Consider the following 16,635-nt stretch of genomic DNA (forward strand, 5'->3'; position numbering starts at 1 on the left):
GTGCCTGTTTCCAGCAGGGCAGCAGGTATGTACAGCCAAACAGAGCACTATCAAACCCTCTGCTCATCAGCTGGTGAGTGGAGAGTGGAGAATGTAATCTTGCTGGCTGAAGGGGTTTGCTTTGCCAGAATGAAGACTGGCTTGTGGGCCAGAGGTTGCCCACTCTGCTGTATAACCTCCTTGCAAACTAATCAGAATGAACAATCTGGAATCCTCCCTAAATATAGGAATATAGTTGGACACAGTCCACTTATGAGATAATTTAGCTTAGTATTTAAGAGCAATACTCCTACCAAAATTAACACATAGCAAGCAATGCTGTTGTTCGAGGTTCTCCCAGAATGTATTTCTACTGATGTAATCAAAGGCAGTTTTAAAATTAACAAAAACTGCGAAGAGCTTATTTTTTCTGTTAACACAGGAATTAAATGAGCAAGCACAGAATGGTTATCAAACATTAACTAGCCAGCTTTAAAGTCAGCTTGTTATTCAGCAATTACATTGTGCAACATAGGCCATTCTTCATACTCAAAACAGGAGGAATTTTGCATGTAATTTTTAATGCTATCTATAAGACTGATTGGTATATAATTTGCGTGTCGCCTTTTTTGAAAACTGGGGCCGCTGTGCTCGGATTCCACCCTGATGGACTACAGTCAATTGGTTTTTTTAAAACCAAATAATTTAGCAATGACAGGACCACTCCACTGGATGTTACTTCAAAACCTCTCTTGATATTAATTCCTCTCCTAATGCCTTGTTTTGGAAAGAGACGTTTTTTTAATCTGACTAAGAAACAAGAAGCCAAAGATCGCACCTACAGATCTCAAAACTGGCAGCCTGTTGCTCATGTACAGCAACAGTCTTATTAAAAATGTTAACGTGCTGTTCCCATTTTGTCTTAGAGATAGGAGTAAACAAAAAAAAAAAGCAGACATATGGTGGCTTTGATCCACTCACTGCCAGAAGGGAACAGTATCCTTACACCTAATGGCATTTTCCAGGCACTGTTAAAGCTGCTTTGAAATATTTTGCCTGTCGTAACTTATTAGCTGGGGCGAGGAGTAGGTAGTTCCTTGAATGCTGTGTCTAAAAGGACTGTTTAACAAAGCTGCTTAGGATTCTTTACATTGCAAGTAAAATCAAGAAGCCCCTTTCTTATGTCTTGAGGGATAGGTTGTGTACACAGCAGAGTGTTAATTGCACAAGTGAGTTGCACAGCTCTGATTTTCCCATGTGGATTTTTGTGCACATCTGTCCACAGACCACCTTCAAAATGAACTCTATTGCAGTGCTTCCTGTCCCCCAAGAGTGGGAGGTGCTTGATGGGATGTCTTTGCACTGTGTGCTGTTGTCCCCTCCCCTCCATTCCTCGCCCTCCCTAAGTTCTGGAAACCTAAGATCTATTGGAAGCATGCTTGCAGTTATTTGTTTACCTGTGTGTGCATCCTGTTTATGTATTTAAATATTTATATGAGGTACAAGTTTTACATTATACCAGACTTACAGAAAACGATGGGTCCAGTTCTTTAAAAATACACACACATGTGTCATGTCACTAGTTTTTCTAATTGTTGTAACCTGACCTGGGACCGTGAGGTGAAGGTTGGGTGAGAAACCTAATAAAATTAATATCCTGATGTGCAACTGCAAGCAGTATTGTGAGTCACGAGCATGCTATTGTTCATTTAGCACAGATAAAGAAACAGCAATAACTGTAAACCAGAAGTCTCTATACTGCTAGAATGCTCCCCTGCAAATGCTCATTTTAGGGACGGGTTTATGCTTTTTTCCTTCTCCAATCTCTAACTTCCCCTCTCTTTTAATTTCTCTTTGCACTGAGAGTACTCTGGGTGAAGCAAAGTACAGTATTTGTTTCCAATTCTTATTTCACAGGTTCTGGTGCCCCCCTGTGGCTCTGTTTGCTTCTTTAAAGCAGGAGTTAAAATATAACTTATCTATATTTTCTGCAGTGCTTACAACACTGCTCATGGCCTCCCTGCATGACCCATGGAACAGTCAAGTCATGTTCATCTTAAAAGGTATCATTTGGCAAATCTCTGGAGCTGATGATTTCCTAGTCAACAGGTAAATAGCTAAAATAATAACAGGAGATCATGATCAAAATAATGGACAGACAAAAATATATTCAGGCTACTTTCATGAAGGTGCTACTCTTTAGTGCCAAGTAAAGCAGGTAACAGTTATTACTCTGGTATACATTACAGCAAGGTCAAGTAATGGAGGATTGGCTCTCAACTCTTCTTGGAAGAGAAGCTACTCTACACTTCTATGCTTCTTGAATAGCTTCAGGTACTGCCTTACCACTGAGAAACATAACCACAGTGATGAAGTTATGGCCTTGCAGCCCACAACTTACCATGGACCCAGCACGCCACATCAGAAGGGTCACTGTGCTCTTCTGCTGCTTCAGCAAAGTTATGGCTGGATGTGCTATTTCTCGGTACTGGCTCTCAAAGACAATGAAGATTGGCCTCCGGGATAGTTCCAGTAGCCTCCAAAGACCTTCCCTGCAAAACCAGACAATCGGTTAGAGTCCTAAACAAATCCACAACCAAATTCTAGAAAAAGCTTTGAACCCAATCTAGTCACCCAAAATATTAATTCTAAGCACGACTAGTTTCAGTAGAATTTAAACAGTTCAATTAAAACTTCAGGAACTCGTTTGAGAGGCATTAACACTAAACTGCCGTACTTCATTTCCAGATATATAAGAGAGATTCTGGGTGTTGTGAATAGGAGGTGTATACAGAAATTGGATAAATTCAGAGGCCCTTCTAATCATAGATAGGAGAGCCAGGAACATACTCCCTACTGCCTTCTTACTCCCTTCTACCTTCCCTCCTCCTCTTACGAGTACAACTTATTGGAACACCTGACTGGCTTGACAAGCCATAGTTTACCAGAACAACCAAATAAGCAAACTGATTTTAGTGATTCCTCCAAATCAGAATTGCACATACAATTTGCCTGTTTAGTCAACTTGGTAAACGTTCTATTAAACAAGGTGGGCAATAGGAGGAAGTGCACACATGAGTCATTCCTGAGCCCCCCAAAATGAAAGGAGGATCAGAGAACTTGTCTCTATTGCAATTACCTGAAATTATTGTTGCACCATTCCTGTTCCAGATATGCATTAGAAAGAACCACAATGAGGCGGCGGCACCGGCTGACATTCATAATCAGATCTGCAGAAGGTTCTGAAAGAGAGGAGAAAAACTAAATCTCTTCTGAGAAGGGCCAGAACCAATCCATTGTTGTTTCAGCATTCATCCTTCACCTGTACAAGAAAGAAACACCCAAGCATCCAAATGCATATCAGCTCTGCTCTACAGAAAGGAGAACCCCTGGGCAATGGAATAAAAACTAACCAGCCTGTTTAGAACTTCCCTGTCCTTCAGACAGCACCATTGGTTTCGGATATGAGTGCCTCTGGTGGAATACTCAGGACATTTTAAGAATAAAATGAAGAGTATACTCAAACATTGCATTTTTTATTATTAGACACACCACAAAGAACACAATACAAATGCTCTTTCCATAGCACTATACTGCTGAGAAATGCTGTTTTGTGGTGTATTCTTGTTTAACCAGCACTGTCCACTGTGGGCAGCATTATAGAATACGGAGGAGCTGCATTTTGTACACAGATTGTTTGCATCCCCATGCATATGGATGCTGCATACTTTTTATAGAAGTTTTATGAAACAAAACAGTTGAAGAACAAATGGTCTGAAGGTACATGATTACAGTGATACTGCTGAAGCCAGAACAGGGGTAGCCCTGTGAAGTGCCTGGATAGGAACTACACTTTATGCTCTTTGGAGGAAGATTAAACAAGCTGTGCCCAAAATAAAGAAACAATACATTGTCAAACATATGCAATAACAGCCTGGAAACATGGAGTCACAGGGAGAGGCAGCGGGCCAACACAAACAACCACCCATTTCTATGAAATGCATATCTGCAAGGTCATGCAAGTTAAGCAATGCATCATGTCACAGACTTTGAACAGGTGTAGAAAGCCCACAAGTTGTGCTGAGCATATACTGGGAGGAGGGGCAGACTGTGAATACATCCTACTTAATATGCAAATGGAACCTAATTGTGGACAACTGGGTGGTTAAGGAGAATACATTTTTCTTTGTATAACAGAGAGCCTGACTATAAAATATTCAGTTCCTTCTTTGCACAACTTTGCCATTATTGGTGTTTAGAATTAAAGGTATTTTAGGTTGCTTCCAACGCACAAAATAGAGTGCCAAAGGACAAAGTAATTTTTCAGAGCCATACTTTTGCATCTATTAAGTAGCAAAGTGCAGCGTTCAACAGGCTTCATTTCAGATACTGCATTGCAATGTTTGTGGCCCTTTTCTTCACTCTGAAAAAGGATACAGATGTCAAGCTCGGGTCATATATGAAATGCAGAATGGTGTCCTGAATGTACACACCAGCCTGTATTCTAATATCTCAGTCAGATATAGCACTGCACTATGTTTTACATCTTTTCAATCTCCCTTGGAAACAGGGACATGGATTAAGCTGTACTTGAAATGCAGAATGTTGCCCTGAAGTTGCATACCAACTTTCATCATAGCTGCCAAGTTTTCCCTTTTCTCGCGAGGAAGCCTATTCAGCATAAGGGAAAATCCCTTTAAAAAGGGATAACTTGGCAGCTATGACTTTCATCCTGCTGTCTCAGTGTCTAATGGAAATAGTGTATTTTGCATTCTCCTCCTCTTGTTTGAAAATGGATGCAAGAGTTAACCTGATATTCAGAATTAGTGTGTGTACCAATTTCAATTGGATATTTTAACACTTAATAAAACTACCATATTAAACATAGGATGCTAAATGAGCAAATTAAACTGAAGGTTTCTCTTCATTTAGCCAACTAATCCATTTTAGAGAAGTTATTTGCAGCCTAAACTCAACAGCAAGTCTGAGTGCCCAGGTACATATTAAATGAGGTGTTGGGCAAGGTTCTATACCTGAATTGGGCAGGATGTCTTTATCATCCAGGAAAATCTTGTAGCCATGACGATTCTCCAGCTGTGGCTTCACTATGAAGTTGACAAACTTTCTATCATCCGTTGAGTTAGAATAAGACACATAGGCATCATACAGCTTTCCATCTGTGGAAAAGTACCAAGAGGAGAAATGTTTTATAATTTTGTAAAAACAACAACAACAACAAAACCTGTGCTGACTAGCTATAACACTGAGGGGATAATTCTTGTAGAAGTTCACACTTTGGGTTGGACTGTCATTGAAACTCGAATCTCACAAGGGGAAAAGTGACAGCCAACTCTCCAGCCCAATATTTACCATTGATCTCCACCTCTCCATGACGGTTCCTGTACCAGAGGAGCACATTCAGACGGCACTTCACATACATCACAGCCATTAGTAACAGCAGTGCCACAGTGACAAGTGCAGCTAGCAGAGCGCCCAAGTGTCCAGCAGTCTCTGCTGTAATAGAAAGACATATTTTAAATAGCATTAAATGAGAAAATATCCTTACAATTGATAGGACGAGAAGAGTTGGGTTCTATGGTCTTTGAATATACCAAATTATAAAGAAAATGAAGTGTTATGTCATTCTTGATTTTTTTTTAGTATCTTGATGACTGTTCTGACTATCAGAACGTGCAACCATGATGAGGAAGAGATGAGCAGAAGCTAAAAGACAGATTTATTCTAGCACCACATTGTTAGACCATCCTCCAAATTTTGTAAGTATCTCCATTCACAAGATGCACATGCAGAAGTAAATCAAAGGTTTTCAGAGTAAAGATGTGCATGAACTAAATTATTCACATTCTCCAGTGCCAATTCAATTTCTTCCTGCAAGTGCCTGGGCATGTTCATTTAGACTTTTTGTAAAACACTCTGGAATATACTGTTAACTGAGCCATTTGCTGAATGTTGCTTTAAAATACACAGAGGCTCTAATCTCAGAATTGCTCCATCAGCCTATGGAAACTTCCAGATGGAGGAATTTGAAAGTGTTCAAGCATGCCAAAACAGCTGAGTTGCTTGGGGGCAGCCTAAAAGCACGTTTGTTTTGGTGTGCAGAACCATTTGAGGCTGTGACTGATTGAAGACCTCAGAAAAGTTTCTATTGTCTGCTGGTGCCATCATGTGGCAATTTTCTGCCATCAGATTCACTGATGACGCCATCATAAAATTGCTCTTGTAAACTGAGCCCCTAAAGCCAGCATGGAGCAATACTGAGGGCACTAAAGGCTGTATTTATATTAAACTCCTCTAGAGACATGGTAAGTCTGGTTCAAAGCCCTTTTTAACTACCCTACTACCAGTTAGAGCAAAAACGTCTTCTAAAGTCTAAGAAGAGGATCAGGCAGGCTCAGCCGAGTCTCTTGAATTCCAAGATAAAACAGGGAAAACTTACTCAAAAGAAAAGGAAGGCATCTATATACAGCATAAAGCAAATACTCTTATCACCACAGATAGACTTCAGTCTATCAGATGGCCATGCATGGGCTAAAGTAAAATATTCTATTTTTAAAATGAGAACAGTTAGTTTCTATATAGAAAATTAAGTCTTGCTTCTTCCTAAAAGAAGGAAAGCCAAGCTGATATACCCAGTTCATAAATTCTCAAGAGGGTCACACAATACTTCAGAATTTTGAAGCCATCTTAGTTCAAAACTATGTTTCTTCCCCCAAAAACACATTTGCCTTTGCACACATGCCAAAAAGTGAGCTGAACAGTGGCACTGCAAAGTGAAAAATGTGGAGAGAATTATAAACTAAATGTATAGTGAAGCTGTCACACCTCTATAAAGTCATTGTGGGTCAAACTCTGACCAGATTCCATGCTACCCACATCCTCAATAGACCATACTGAATCCTGTACATTGGACCTAAGGATGTAGTTTCTCTCTCTCTCTCTCTCTCTCTCTCTCTCTCTCTCTCTCTCTCTCTCTCTCACACACACACACACACACACACACACACACACACACACACACAGAGAGAGAGAGAGTGTTCCATTCCAGGACACACACATAATGTGTGAAATGGCCCGCAGCATCACACATACACCAATGGAGAAATGAAATAATGATGCTGAACCATGGATCACTTCTAGACTGTAATTAGAAAATGTAATCCAAAACACTTAGGCTACTTGAGTCTCAAGAGGAGGCAGACAAGATATAAATCACATTCAATTCCTCAGCTGCTGCGCAATCTCAGATTTATCTAGTTCTGCCATTTTAATGACAAATGTACATTTCAGCAAAGCAAATGCAAGCTTAGTTATCACACTTGCCCCTCCCATCATGCTTCAGATAAGAGTCTGCTCTTCTAAAGATAATTAAATTAAAAAGAGTTTAAAGTATTGCGTTCATGTTTATTTGTCATCTTGTTAACCAAAGTGCATAACTGCTCTGGGGTGGGGTCAAAAAATTGTGTGTGTGTGTGTGTGTGTGTGTGTGTGTGTGTGACTCTTCAAAGGCATCAGCCAATCAATGCTGTACACAGCCATATCCTTACTTATTGGTTTTCAGAGGTCAACCCTGAAAGGGAAATTTCCATTTGGATTGAATGCCGTAAGTGTGTTTTCAGAGTGGTCCGACGACTCTAAAAAAAAGTATCTCCATCTTCAACTCTCATTTCAGAAATACTAATGGGAATTTTACTATGGAATACAGTTACTGAGTAGCAGAATCTTTTTTGAACTTAATAAAGATAACAACCTTCAAATAGAGTGCCGACCCACACCCAAATGCACATGGTATGAAGTTCAAAGAAATGCTACCTGGTTTTTGCAGTGTGAAAACTGCTGCACTGTTTCTAACCAAGCAGGCAAATGCTCCATAATTTTCATCTGTTGTTACATTCATATCCAAAGTGCTGGAGATTATTATCTCTGATGTATTTTCATTGAGCCTGGGGTGCAAATAGAAGAAGATTTAGGTTAGCACTAATTGAAAACAAACACTAGGAAATTTCAGTCAGAACCGGACAGGAAGGAAACTCAGAGGGCTCCACCCTATGAATCTTGGATTATACAAAACATTAAATTTGGACAAGGAATGAACTGTGACTTGGTAACAAGAGTGTCCATGAGTATCTATGATCTAGAAATACTGTCACTATTTTATCATGTTGGCCTTTGACAACCTTTTCTTCCACAAAAACTAGTAGAAACTTTCAAAATCATCTTTTTCTTTGTTCTTTTAAAGCAATGGATTACTTGTGGTTGCTTAGTTGTTGTATGGGATCCCAATGTCTTACATAAAAGTATGGTACTTCTTTTGGGGAACTATAGTAGCAATGTCCTACTGCTTAAAGTGCCTCCCCATTGAAGACTGATACATAGAGCATCGTCTCACTTTATGGAGATCCACTCACCAGGGCTTAAGTGTACAATTTTCTTTTTAAAAGAAACACACTCTCCCACTCTCACTCAATCTCGCCCTACCATAGCAAGGATATTTCCTCCCATTGAACTATATATATTACACTACTGCCCCTATTCCACAAACCTATAAGGCTAATAGTATACATAAGCTCCTAAAGATCCACCATTATCTTCAGAGTTTGGGAGACATTATTTTAATTTGTTTCTCTCTCTTTTGTTTCTAGTTTATACAGCCAATTTAGCTTTAATTTCCATTATACATAAAAGCCTTTTTACCAATGAGTAGAAGCAGCATAGGTCTCATTGTCTAGCAATTGGTCATCTTTCATCCAACGGAGGCCAAAATCACAGCTTTTCATGTAGGGCAGCTGCACAGTGCAGTTCAGTGCAAACTGGCTTCCCAAATCACGTTGCAAAGTCAGATTGCTGGAGGGGGAAAGGAAATGAGGAAGGGCACTGCAAATATCTGTTGGGGCAACAAAAACAATACACCATAAGAGAGCTTTTCAATGAGAGCACTGAACTTCTAGACTGCATATTGGCTATTTAGGTCTGGCTAACATAACAAAGAAAGTCAAGCTACTCTTGTCCCTGTGACCCTGCACCTAAGCACAATCTCCCTTGCACAGTGGGTTCGCTGATGATTCCTGCCTCCATTCACCATGTTTAGGAAACTTAACAAGACAAATTGCTGAGTACAACCTCCCTCTCAAGGCTGGTTCTGCAGTTCTGATCAGACTTGAGAAACAATGAGAAATTCAGTAAGGACTATAGTGGGAAATACAGAATGTTCAGGTTATCTGGAAAGCATGTCATGTCCCATTATAGAGAAATGCCCAGGATAAAGGGGTATGCACATCACAAAAGTGCTGAGTATGAGATAAGGTATTAATTATTAACTTTTGAAGTCCTAGTGCGAGTACTTTAATTATTCTCACAGCCTGTTCAGAGTCCATCAGAGTTCTGTTCTTCCCCCTCTATCTTTCATACTGTCAACTCATTCATCCATGTTAAATATAGTTTGGCCTTCTGCACATTTTCAGCATATGTGAGCGTGTGTGTTTTTTAATGAAGAATTTTCTGAATCCTATTGTGGAAAATAGGGGGTTTAAGGTGCAAATGTCACATTGCATTAAAAACTAGAATATGTCACAGGGACCCCTGACCATTAGGTCCAGTCGTGACCAACTCTGGGGTGGCGGCGCTCATCCCACATTATTGGCCGAGGGAGCTGGTATACAGCTTCCAGGTCATGTGGCCAGCATGACAAAGCCGCTTCTGGCGAACCAGAGCAGCACACAGAAATGCCGTTTACCTTCCCGCTGTATTACCTATTTATCTATTTGCACTGATGTGCTTTCGAACTGCTAGGTTGGCAGGAGCTGGGTCCGAGCAACAGGAGCTCACCCCGTCGCGGGGATTCGAACCGCCGACCTTCTGATCAGCAAGCCCTAGGCTCTGTGGTTTAACCCACAGCACCACCTGCGTCCCAGTCTATGTCACAAGTACTTGTCCCTAATTTTCCTTTCCCTTAAATTCTGAAAAGGAGAACTAGGCCATCATTGCCATCATTTTTAAAAATGTAAAGGCTCTCCCTGCTGTAGGAAATGCTCTGTGTATTGGACTCATTTCCAATATTTACCTTTATTTTAAAGGGATAATAATACAAAAATTACTCTTTACCGATATCCAGTCCTTAGCCAATTCAGGAGAACTTCCTGAGAAACCAGCAACTACCATCCTTATCTTAATGAATAAAAAAAACTGAAGAGTACAATCCTATACAAATCTTCTCAGAAATAAGACCTACAGTGCCTAGCAAGCTTGACTTCCAGGTCTCAGGATGTGTGTGCAGGATTTCAGCTCAAATGATGTAAGATCTCCCTCTCACCATCTTTAGCTAATTTATGTTAGCATAATGAAGTGCTCCAAAATGGTGATCCATCCTAGTTTAAGTGCACTACAAAATATTAAGCAGAGACAAAAACACACTTCTCTGTCCCAACAAGTCTGCTAATTTTTTAAATCTCAGCATATATATTTTTTTAAATCTGTCTTTCCCCATTTCAACTCTGACAATACAACTAGTTCTAACATTATCTAAAAGCAAATGGGGGGCGGAGTGAGCTTATCTTGGTAGCTTCAGGTACCTCTCACATCAGTTTAGATACTTGTTATCACAGCTTCTGAAACCTTGTCTTTTCTCTCTCCTAAATTGTGTCTCCACCACAGTGAAGCCTTCGTCAGGTTTGTTTGTTCACACAGTTCTATATGTCATCTTAGTTAAAACATAAAATGCACAGAGGGCTCAGAAAGAGCTACGTGTCTGCCATTTTCTCCCAGGCAAAAGGAAGCCCTCTTCAACAACAGCCACACATACAGCCACAGACATCAGCCCGCCAACTTCTGGTTGACAATGCATCATTTGGATCATAGCACTTGATAAAGTGGCTCACTTCCCCATGGCTTATCTAGTGCCATAACTTATTTGAGTATGATCAGTACCTTATGTTTTGGTGAAAGGGGACAAAATCATGCCCTACATAATTAGATACTTCGCAGCTGCCCTGTGCCTAACGAGCAACATAGGAGCCAGACTTAGGCAGACAAGTGGCCCGTCTTGAACAGTACCGTAGCAGTACTGCTTCCCCTGGGATGGGCCCAAGAGGAGACGTCAGTGTTAGGTTTGGGATCCAAAGGCATGTTTACAAATTCCCACTTCTTTCACTCACCTGCCATGACCAGTCGGACAGTGAAGGAGCTGTTTCTCTGATCGTTCAAGTAGAGTGTGCAGGTATAGTTGCCTGCATCGCTGGCATTTGCAAGCTCAAAGGTAAGGTATGTTGTGTTCTGCAGTGTGCTGTGCAGGTGGCTTAACGCAGTGAAGTTAAGCAGATGACAGTTTTTGCTCCACTGGATGCTAAAGTTTGAGGTAGACTGAAGAAGCTGGAGGCTCTGGTTATCCAAAGGGCAGAACAAATGATTAACCAATTCTTGCTGGGTCCAAATGGTGTGATCATAGACGTGATCTGGGTCCACACACGATAAATTAGATGAAACTGTCAGCGAAAAGAATTCTAAATAAAACAAAGCAGTTAAATTGCAACTACTTTTATGATGCATAATCCAACCTACATTTCTACAGCAAGCACAGAATATGCAACTCCAACAGCAACCAAGTCATTCATGCCCAACAAGGTCATAGACACTGCCCCCCTAGCTGAATTTACTTTCAATATGCATACCATGTGATTGCTCCTGAAAGACTGTTTACAGTGAATTTACTATAGAGAAGAGAAATATTTATCATCCTGATAACAAGATCCGCTAACTATGCGATTGTAACTAGAACTCTGTCTATGCCATGGATTCCTTATTTATAATGTACAGAGAATAAATTGATAATAATGGCATGAACACAATGATCACATTCTACAACCCCCCTCATAGCACACACACCACAAAAAATGCTAAGAGAGCCAATGCACTGAAGCAAGCACCATAGGAAAAAGGAAAGAACAGGTGGAAAACCTAGCCAACCAAATACTGCTAATGTATTTATAAAAATAGAATTGGTGGTTTTCTCTGGTCATTTGCACACCTGGAAACTTTTTTTTAAAAAAGAAACACTATAATTATCATAAGTGCTTCAGAGCAACAAGTTCAAAGGAAAAGCAATCAACTTAAAAAAAAACACCTGTACAACACACTGAGCAAAAAGTTGCATGTCTGTATACTTCAGTATTTGATATGAACTGGAACTGGAACCATTCTTTGTCATATAATCAAGGGGTCATCATGCAATGATGTACATGAAATGGATGCACTTGTTTGTCCATGACAGTGAACCTCCACCTTATTTGATACCATTGAGAAATAGATAAAGGTTCTGTATCTTTTCCAAAGCTCAGACCTATCCAGTTTAGCTGCTATAAACAAAAGGTGGTAAGTATTTCTAAGAAAAATAATCATTTTCAGAAATGTCCAGAAGTACAAAGCATAAATAATGTCATCATTTATGACTAATCAATACTATTTTGGGGTGCGGTGACTTCCAAGTATTATTCATTTTGCACACATGACCATCATATATGATAGCTAAATGACCTAAGTACCATCTATGTACCAGTTCTAACATAGTCTCCCTCATGTTAGCAGATAAATTTAAATGGGAATCTACTTGCCAAGTGATGTAGCACATGGCACATAATTTTCTCATGCAGTTCTCAATTAAGAGTAACTTATGTATTTGAGAACTTTTTGTGTGTTGTTTGTATGCTATAGAAGCAACCAGAGATTCAAACCCAACTTCAAGGGCTCTGGTTGCCTGTTGATGTACTATGCTGGAGGCACCCAATGGTTCTTGACTACCACTGCTGGTGTAACAGTAGGCATAAATATGCAACTATAGGGAGCAGGTGGCGCTGTGATCTAAACCACTGAGCCCCTTGGGCTTGCCGATCGGAAGGTCAGCAGTTCGAGTCCACGCGATGGGGTGAGCTCCCATTGCTCTGTTCCAGCTCCTGACAACCTAGCAGTTCAAAAGTATACCAGTGCAAGTAGACAATTAGGTACTGCTGTGGCAGGAAGGTAAATGGCGGTTCCGTGTGCTCTGGCACTCGTCATGGTGTCCCATTGTACCAGAAGCTGTTTAGTCATGCTGGCCCTAGGCCTGAAGTGAGATGAGCACCGCCCCCCAAAGTTGCCTTTGACTGGACTTAACCATCCAGGGGTCCTTAACCTTTACCTTACCTAAATATGCAACTCTACTATAGTTAACTCCACTGCTGGCAGAACGTCAAGTGAGAATTCATATTCAAGTGAGCACTTCCATTATCAAAGGTTTTCACTGTTGGTGGGAGAACAGTCCTATATATACAATGAATTGTTCACTATTATGATGTTCTGGCAGAAATGGCAGTAACTTTAGTAGATGCAAACACAGTTGTTAAAGTGCCACTGACTACTGTGATGCTTTGTCATGAAAACACTCCAAATAAGCATTACTGCATTATCATCATTGTTGTTGCTGTTGTTAAACTTATGTGAATGAAATTTACCAGGTGGAAACTGAATGGCTTCTCATATGAATGGCTTCTTTTTCTGCTAACACAAAAGTTACATAGGATTGCAGTTCTATACCTTGCAAGAGAGTAAAGCCCACTGAACTCAGCATCTGAATACATGCAGCCTAATCCTACACATCTTTTATTGCTCTTGTCTGTTCTATCATGACCATAATTATTCTACAAAGAACTGCCAGAGTAGTACTGCCACAGAATTTCATTTCATTATTTCGTCCTTCTATCCATAAACGATGAATAAAACAACAACACCCTACTGTGACTGGGCTGGGTCCCTTCAAGTATGCATAATATGTTGCCTTTGTCTGCTAGACAAACATTCCCATACCTGATCAGGGAGAAACTGAAGAAAGAAATGCTGCTCTTTTTGCTTACACACAGGAGCTGTTAAGCACACACCCAACCATCAGATAGTGGGAGGGAGAAAAGGCAGGTATAGATCCCAGCATTAAGATGCAACCAAAGACTTATCTCAGAGGGTGCTAATTCTCATAGGGTCCTTTCACAAATATTTCAAATACTGAATGCTGATTTATAAATGGATTTTGTCACAACAGGATACACTTACTATGCAACTTAATTCAGGGCCGTTTCCACTATCATCCCTCATGCTTTTTGCACAGGTAGTGCTTTTGGTACAAGAATATCACATTTTCTGAGAAGTTACTCAAGCCAGTGCACTGTTGCACTGGTCAAATACAGCATATTTCTGACCCCTGGTTAACAAAAGAGTGTCTCAAGGCAAATCTTTAAAAATGTAGTATAAACACTGACAACTGGGAAACACTGGCCTGCGAGCACTCCAGTTGGAGAACAGCCTTTACCAAAGGTGTCATGGGCTTTGAAGGCACTCGAACTCAGGACACAAGGGAGAAACGTGGTAAGAGGAAGGCATGCCTGGCAAATCCATACCGTGATCAACTCCCGCCCGGGAACCAATGTCCCCACTGTGGAAGGACGTGTGGATCCAGAATTGGCCTCCACAGTCACCTACGGACTCATTGTTAAAACCGTGTTTATGGAAGACAATCTTACGAGTGATCACCAAAGATTTCTGACTCCACAATGGATTTATAAATGCAACGGAGATTGAATCATTTGTGTCAGGGACACTTTGCGGCTGCAGTTTGCTGCACAATATATCCTTCCTGCTTCAGCTCATGGTCTTATGCTGCATTATTTTGCAAGCAATGTTTGTGTGTTCCCTTCACTCAAACATCCTACAATCTTCATTGTGTTTGCAGGAAGTCTAGAGGAAATGGATGGCATTCACTGGGACTGGAGAGCAAAAACTGGTTTGGAAGTAATACAACTACTCATCCCATTTTGACCTCTGGTAAACAGGTTTCTGTATTGACTAAAAACCTGCCAAACATGTTTGACCAGCAAAACAGAAGAAGCACACACATAAGGAAAACTAATTTCAACTCTCTTCAAAAATTATTATTGTCTCCAGTTTAAATTATCTGAAGTCTCTTTTTTACTTTGGTTTCATTCAGAGGGCAGAGCAGGAGGAGGAGCTCATGCTGGGGCCTGTATGGTATCTGCTTTCACTCATTCCTTGCTGAGAGGACAGCCCTTTATTCTTACTCATGTTACTACTGCCACTACTACTACCACCACTAGTCAGATCTTGGTCCTAGCTTGCTTGGCCTGTGAGAAGGGATCTGTTCTAGAGAAATGTATACTCCAGTCCTCACTACACCATGAAAGCATCCATTTCACGTTGTGTGCCCAGAATGCACATATATTCCTTTAAATTGAGACTACCTGTCCAAGCATATACATGTATAATAGAGCATTGTATGTTCTGCATCCCAAGACTGGGATATTAGACTTAAAAATACAAAGGCAGTTCCTTCTATCTCCTAGTATACAACTATGAGATAAAAAACCTGTCCCTTTTATTTTGTAAATGATTCTCAGATATCTATTAGGTATATCAGACAATGTGAAGAAAGCTATATTCCATGATTCATACTGCTATGAATATCAAAGATCATGGCCACAATCCACTACATAAGTAAGCTCTTGTGCCCCAACTAACAGGAAAGGGTCCTTAAACCCATATTTATTCCTCTGCTCTTATATTTTGCCTATCTCAGCCAACACGCAGATTTCCATTTCTTTTTTGGCATTTACTATTCCTTGTATTTTGCACAAATCAATATTAACTACATCAATCTACATTTCAAAACAAAATGTAATTGTTTCATCCCTTTCATATGTTTATATATAGAACTCCATCAATACCAACCATCCCAAATCCTGGGATCAGTCCAAAGTATTGTACACTTTAGACAGTAGCAGAGAAAAGAACCATAGAGTTGGAAGGGAGCGCAAGGATCATCTACTCCAGGGGTCAGCAACGTGCAGCCCATAGGCCAGATCCAGCCCACGAAGACCGTTTTATCAGCCCAAGAGCCGCCCCCGAACCAAGCTGCCCGCTTGGTGAGTCCCCTGCGCGCTGCACTAAACCGGCGCAGCGTGGCGCAGGGACTTGCCGAGTGGCACTGGAAATTGTGTCTGCAAATGCGCAGATACCGGAAATCACTTCTGCGCATGCCCAGACACCGAAAATCACTTCTGTGCAGGCACAATTTCCGTCATCTGGGCATTCACAGAAGTGATTTCCAGTGCCGCGGACATGCGCAGACGTGATGTCCTGCACTGCGCTGTGCCGGTCCAGCCTTGCTGACCCCTGATCTACTCCATGGGTAGGCAAACAGATCCGGCCCAATCGCCTACTCTATCTGGCACGTGGACAGTCTGGGAATCAGCATGTTCTTACATGAGTAGAATGTGTCCTTTTATTTAAAATGCATCTCTGGATTATTTGTGGGGCATAGGAATTCATTTTTTGTTTTTTCTCTCCAAAATATAGTCTGACCCCACACAAAGTCTGAAGAATAGTAGCTGTCTGTCTGCTGAAAAAGTTTGCTGACCCATGATCTACTCCAAACCACTGCAATGCAAGAATCTTTTTGCCCAATGTAGGGCTTGAATCTATGACACTGAGATTAAAGAGTCTTCTGCTCTATCGACTATCTCCTCACATTTCTGATGAATTAAAGGGCTTAATCATATAATCAATATCCTACTTCAATGTAGTAGATATATTTAATTTAAGGGGTAA

The 16,635-nt window shown here is 40.7% G+C and overlaps 1 protein-coding gene across 14 annotated transcripts in view; it reads right to left on the bottom strand.

The window, feature by feature from the left end:
• Nucleotides 1–16,635, bottom strand: part of SIGIRR (single Ig and TIR domain containing) — a 34,431-nt gene that overhangs the window by 8,444 nt on the left and 9,352 nt on the right. For 7 of the 14 annotated variants that reach the window (XM_035122863.3, XM_088665446.1, XM_060276741.2 and 4 more), the window contains 7 exons: nucleotides 11,148–11,492; nucleotides 8,692–8,881; nucleotides 7,810–7,940; nucleotides 5,350–5,493; nucleotides 5,013–5,156; nucleotides 3,119–3,221; nucleotides 2,381–2,531 (listed from right to left, as the gene is read on the bottom strand). In XM_035122863.3, coding sequence (XP_034978754.1) covers nucleotides 2,381–2,531; nucleotides 3,119–3,221; nucleotides 5,013–5,156; nucleotides 5,350–5,493; nucleotides 7,810–7,940; nucleotides 8,692–8,881; nucleotides 11,148–11,492 — 1,208 coding nt within the window. The remainder of the gene's footprint in view (nucleotides 1–2,380; nucleotides 2,532–3,118; nucleotides 3,222–5,012; nucleotides 5,157–5,349; nucleotides 5,494–7,809; nucleotides 7,941–8,691; nucleotides 8,882–11,147; nucleotides 11,493–16,635) is intronic. The other 7 variants (XM_060276748.2, XM_088665451.1, XM_088665454.1 and 4 more) reach the window with 2 other exon arrangements.

The sequence above is a fragment of the Zootoca vivipara genome, chromosome 1 (genome assembly GCF_965207765.1).
Source record: "Zootoca vivipara chromosome 1, rZooViv2.hap1.1, whole genome shotgun sequence".
NCBI classification, from domain to species: Eukaryota; Metazoa; Chordata; class Lepidosauria; order Squamata; family Lacertidae; genus Zootoca; species Zootoca vivipara.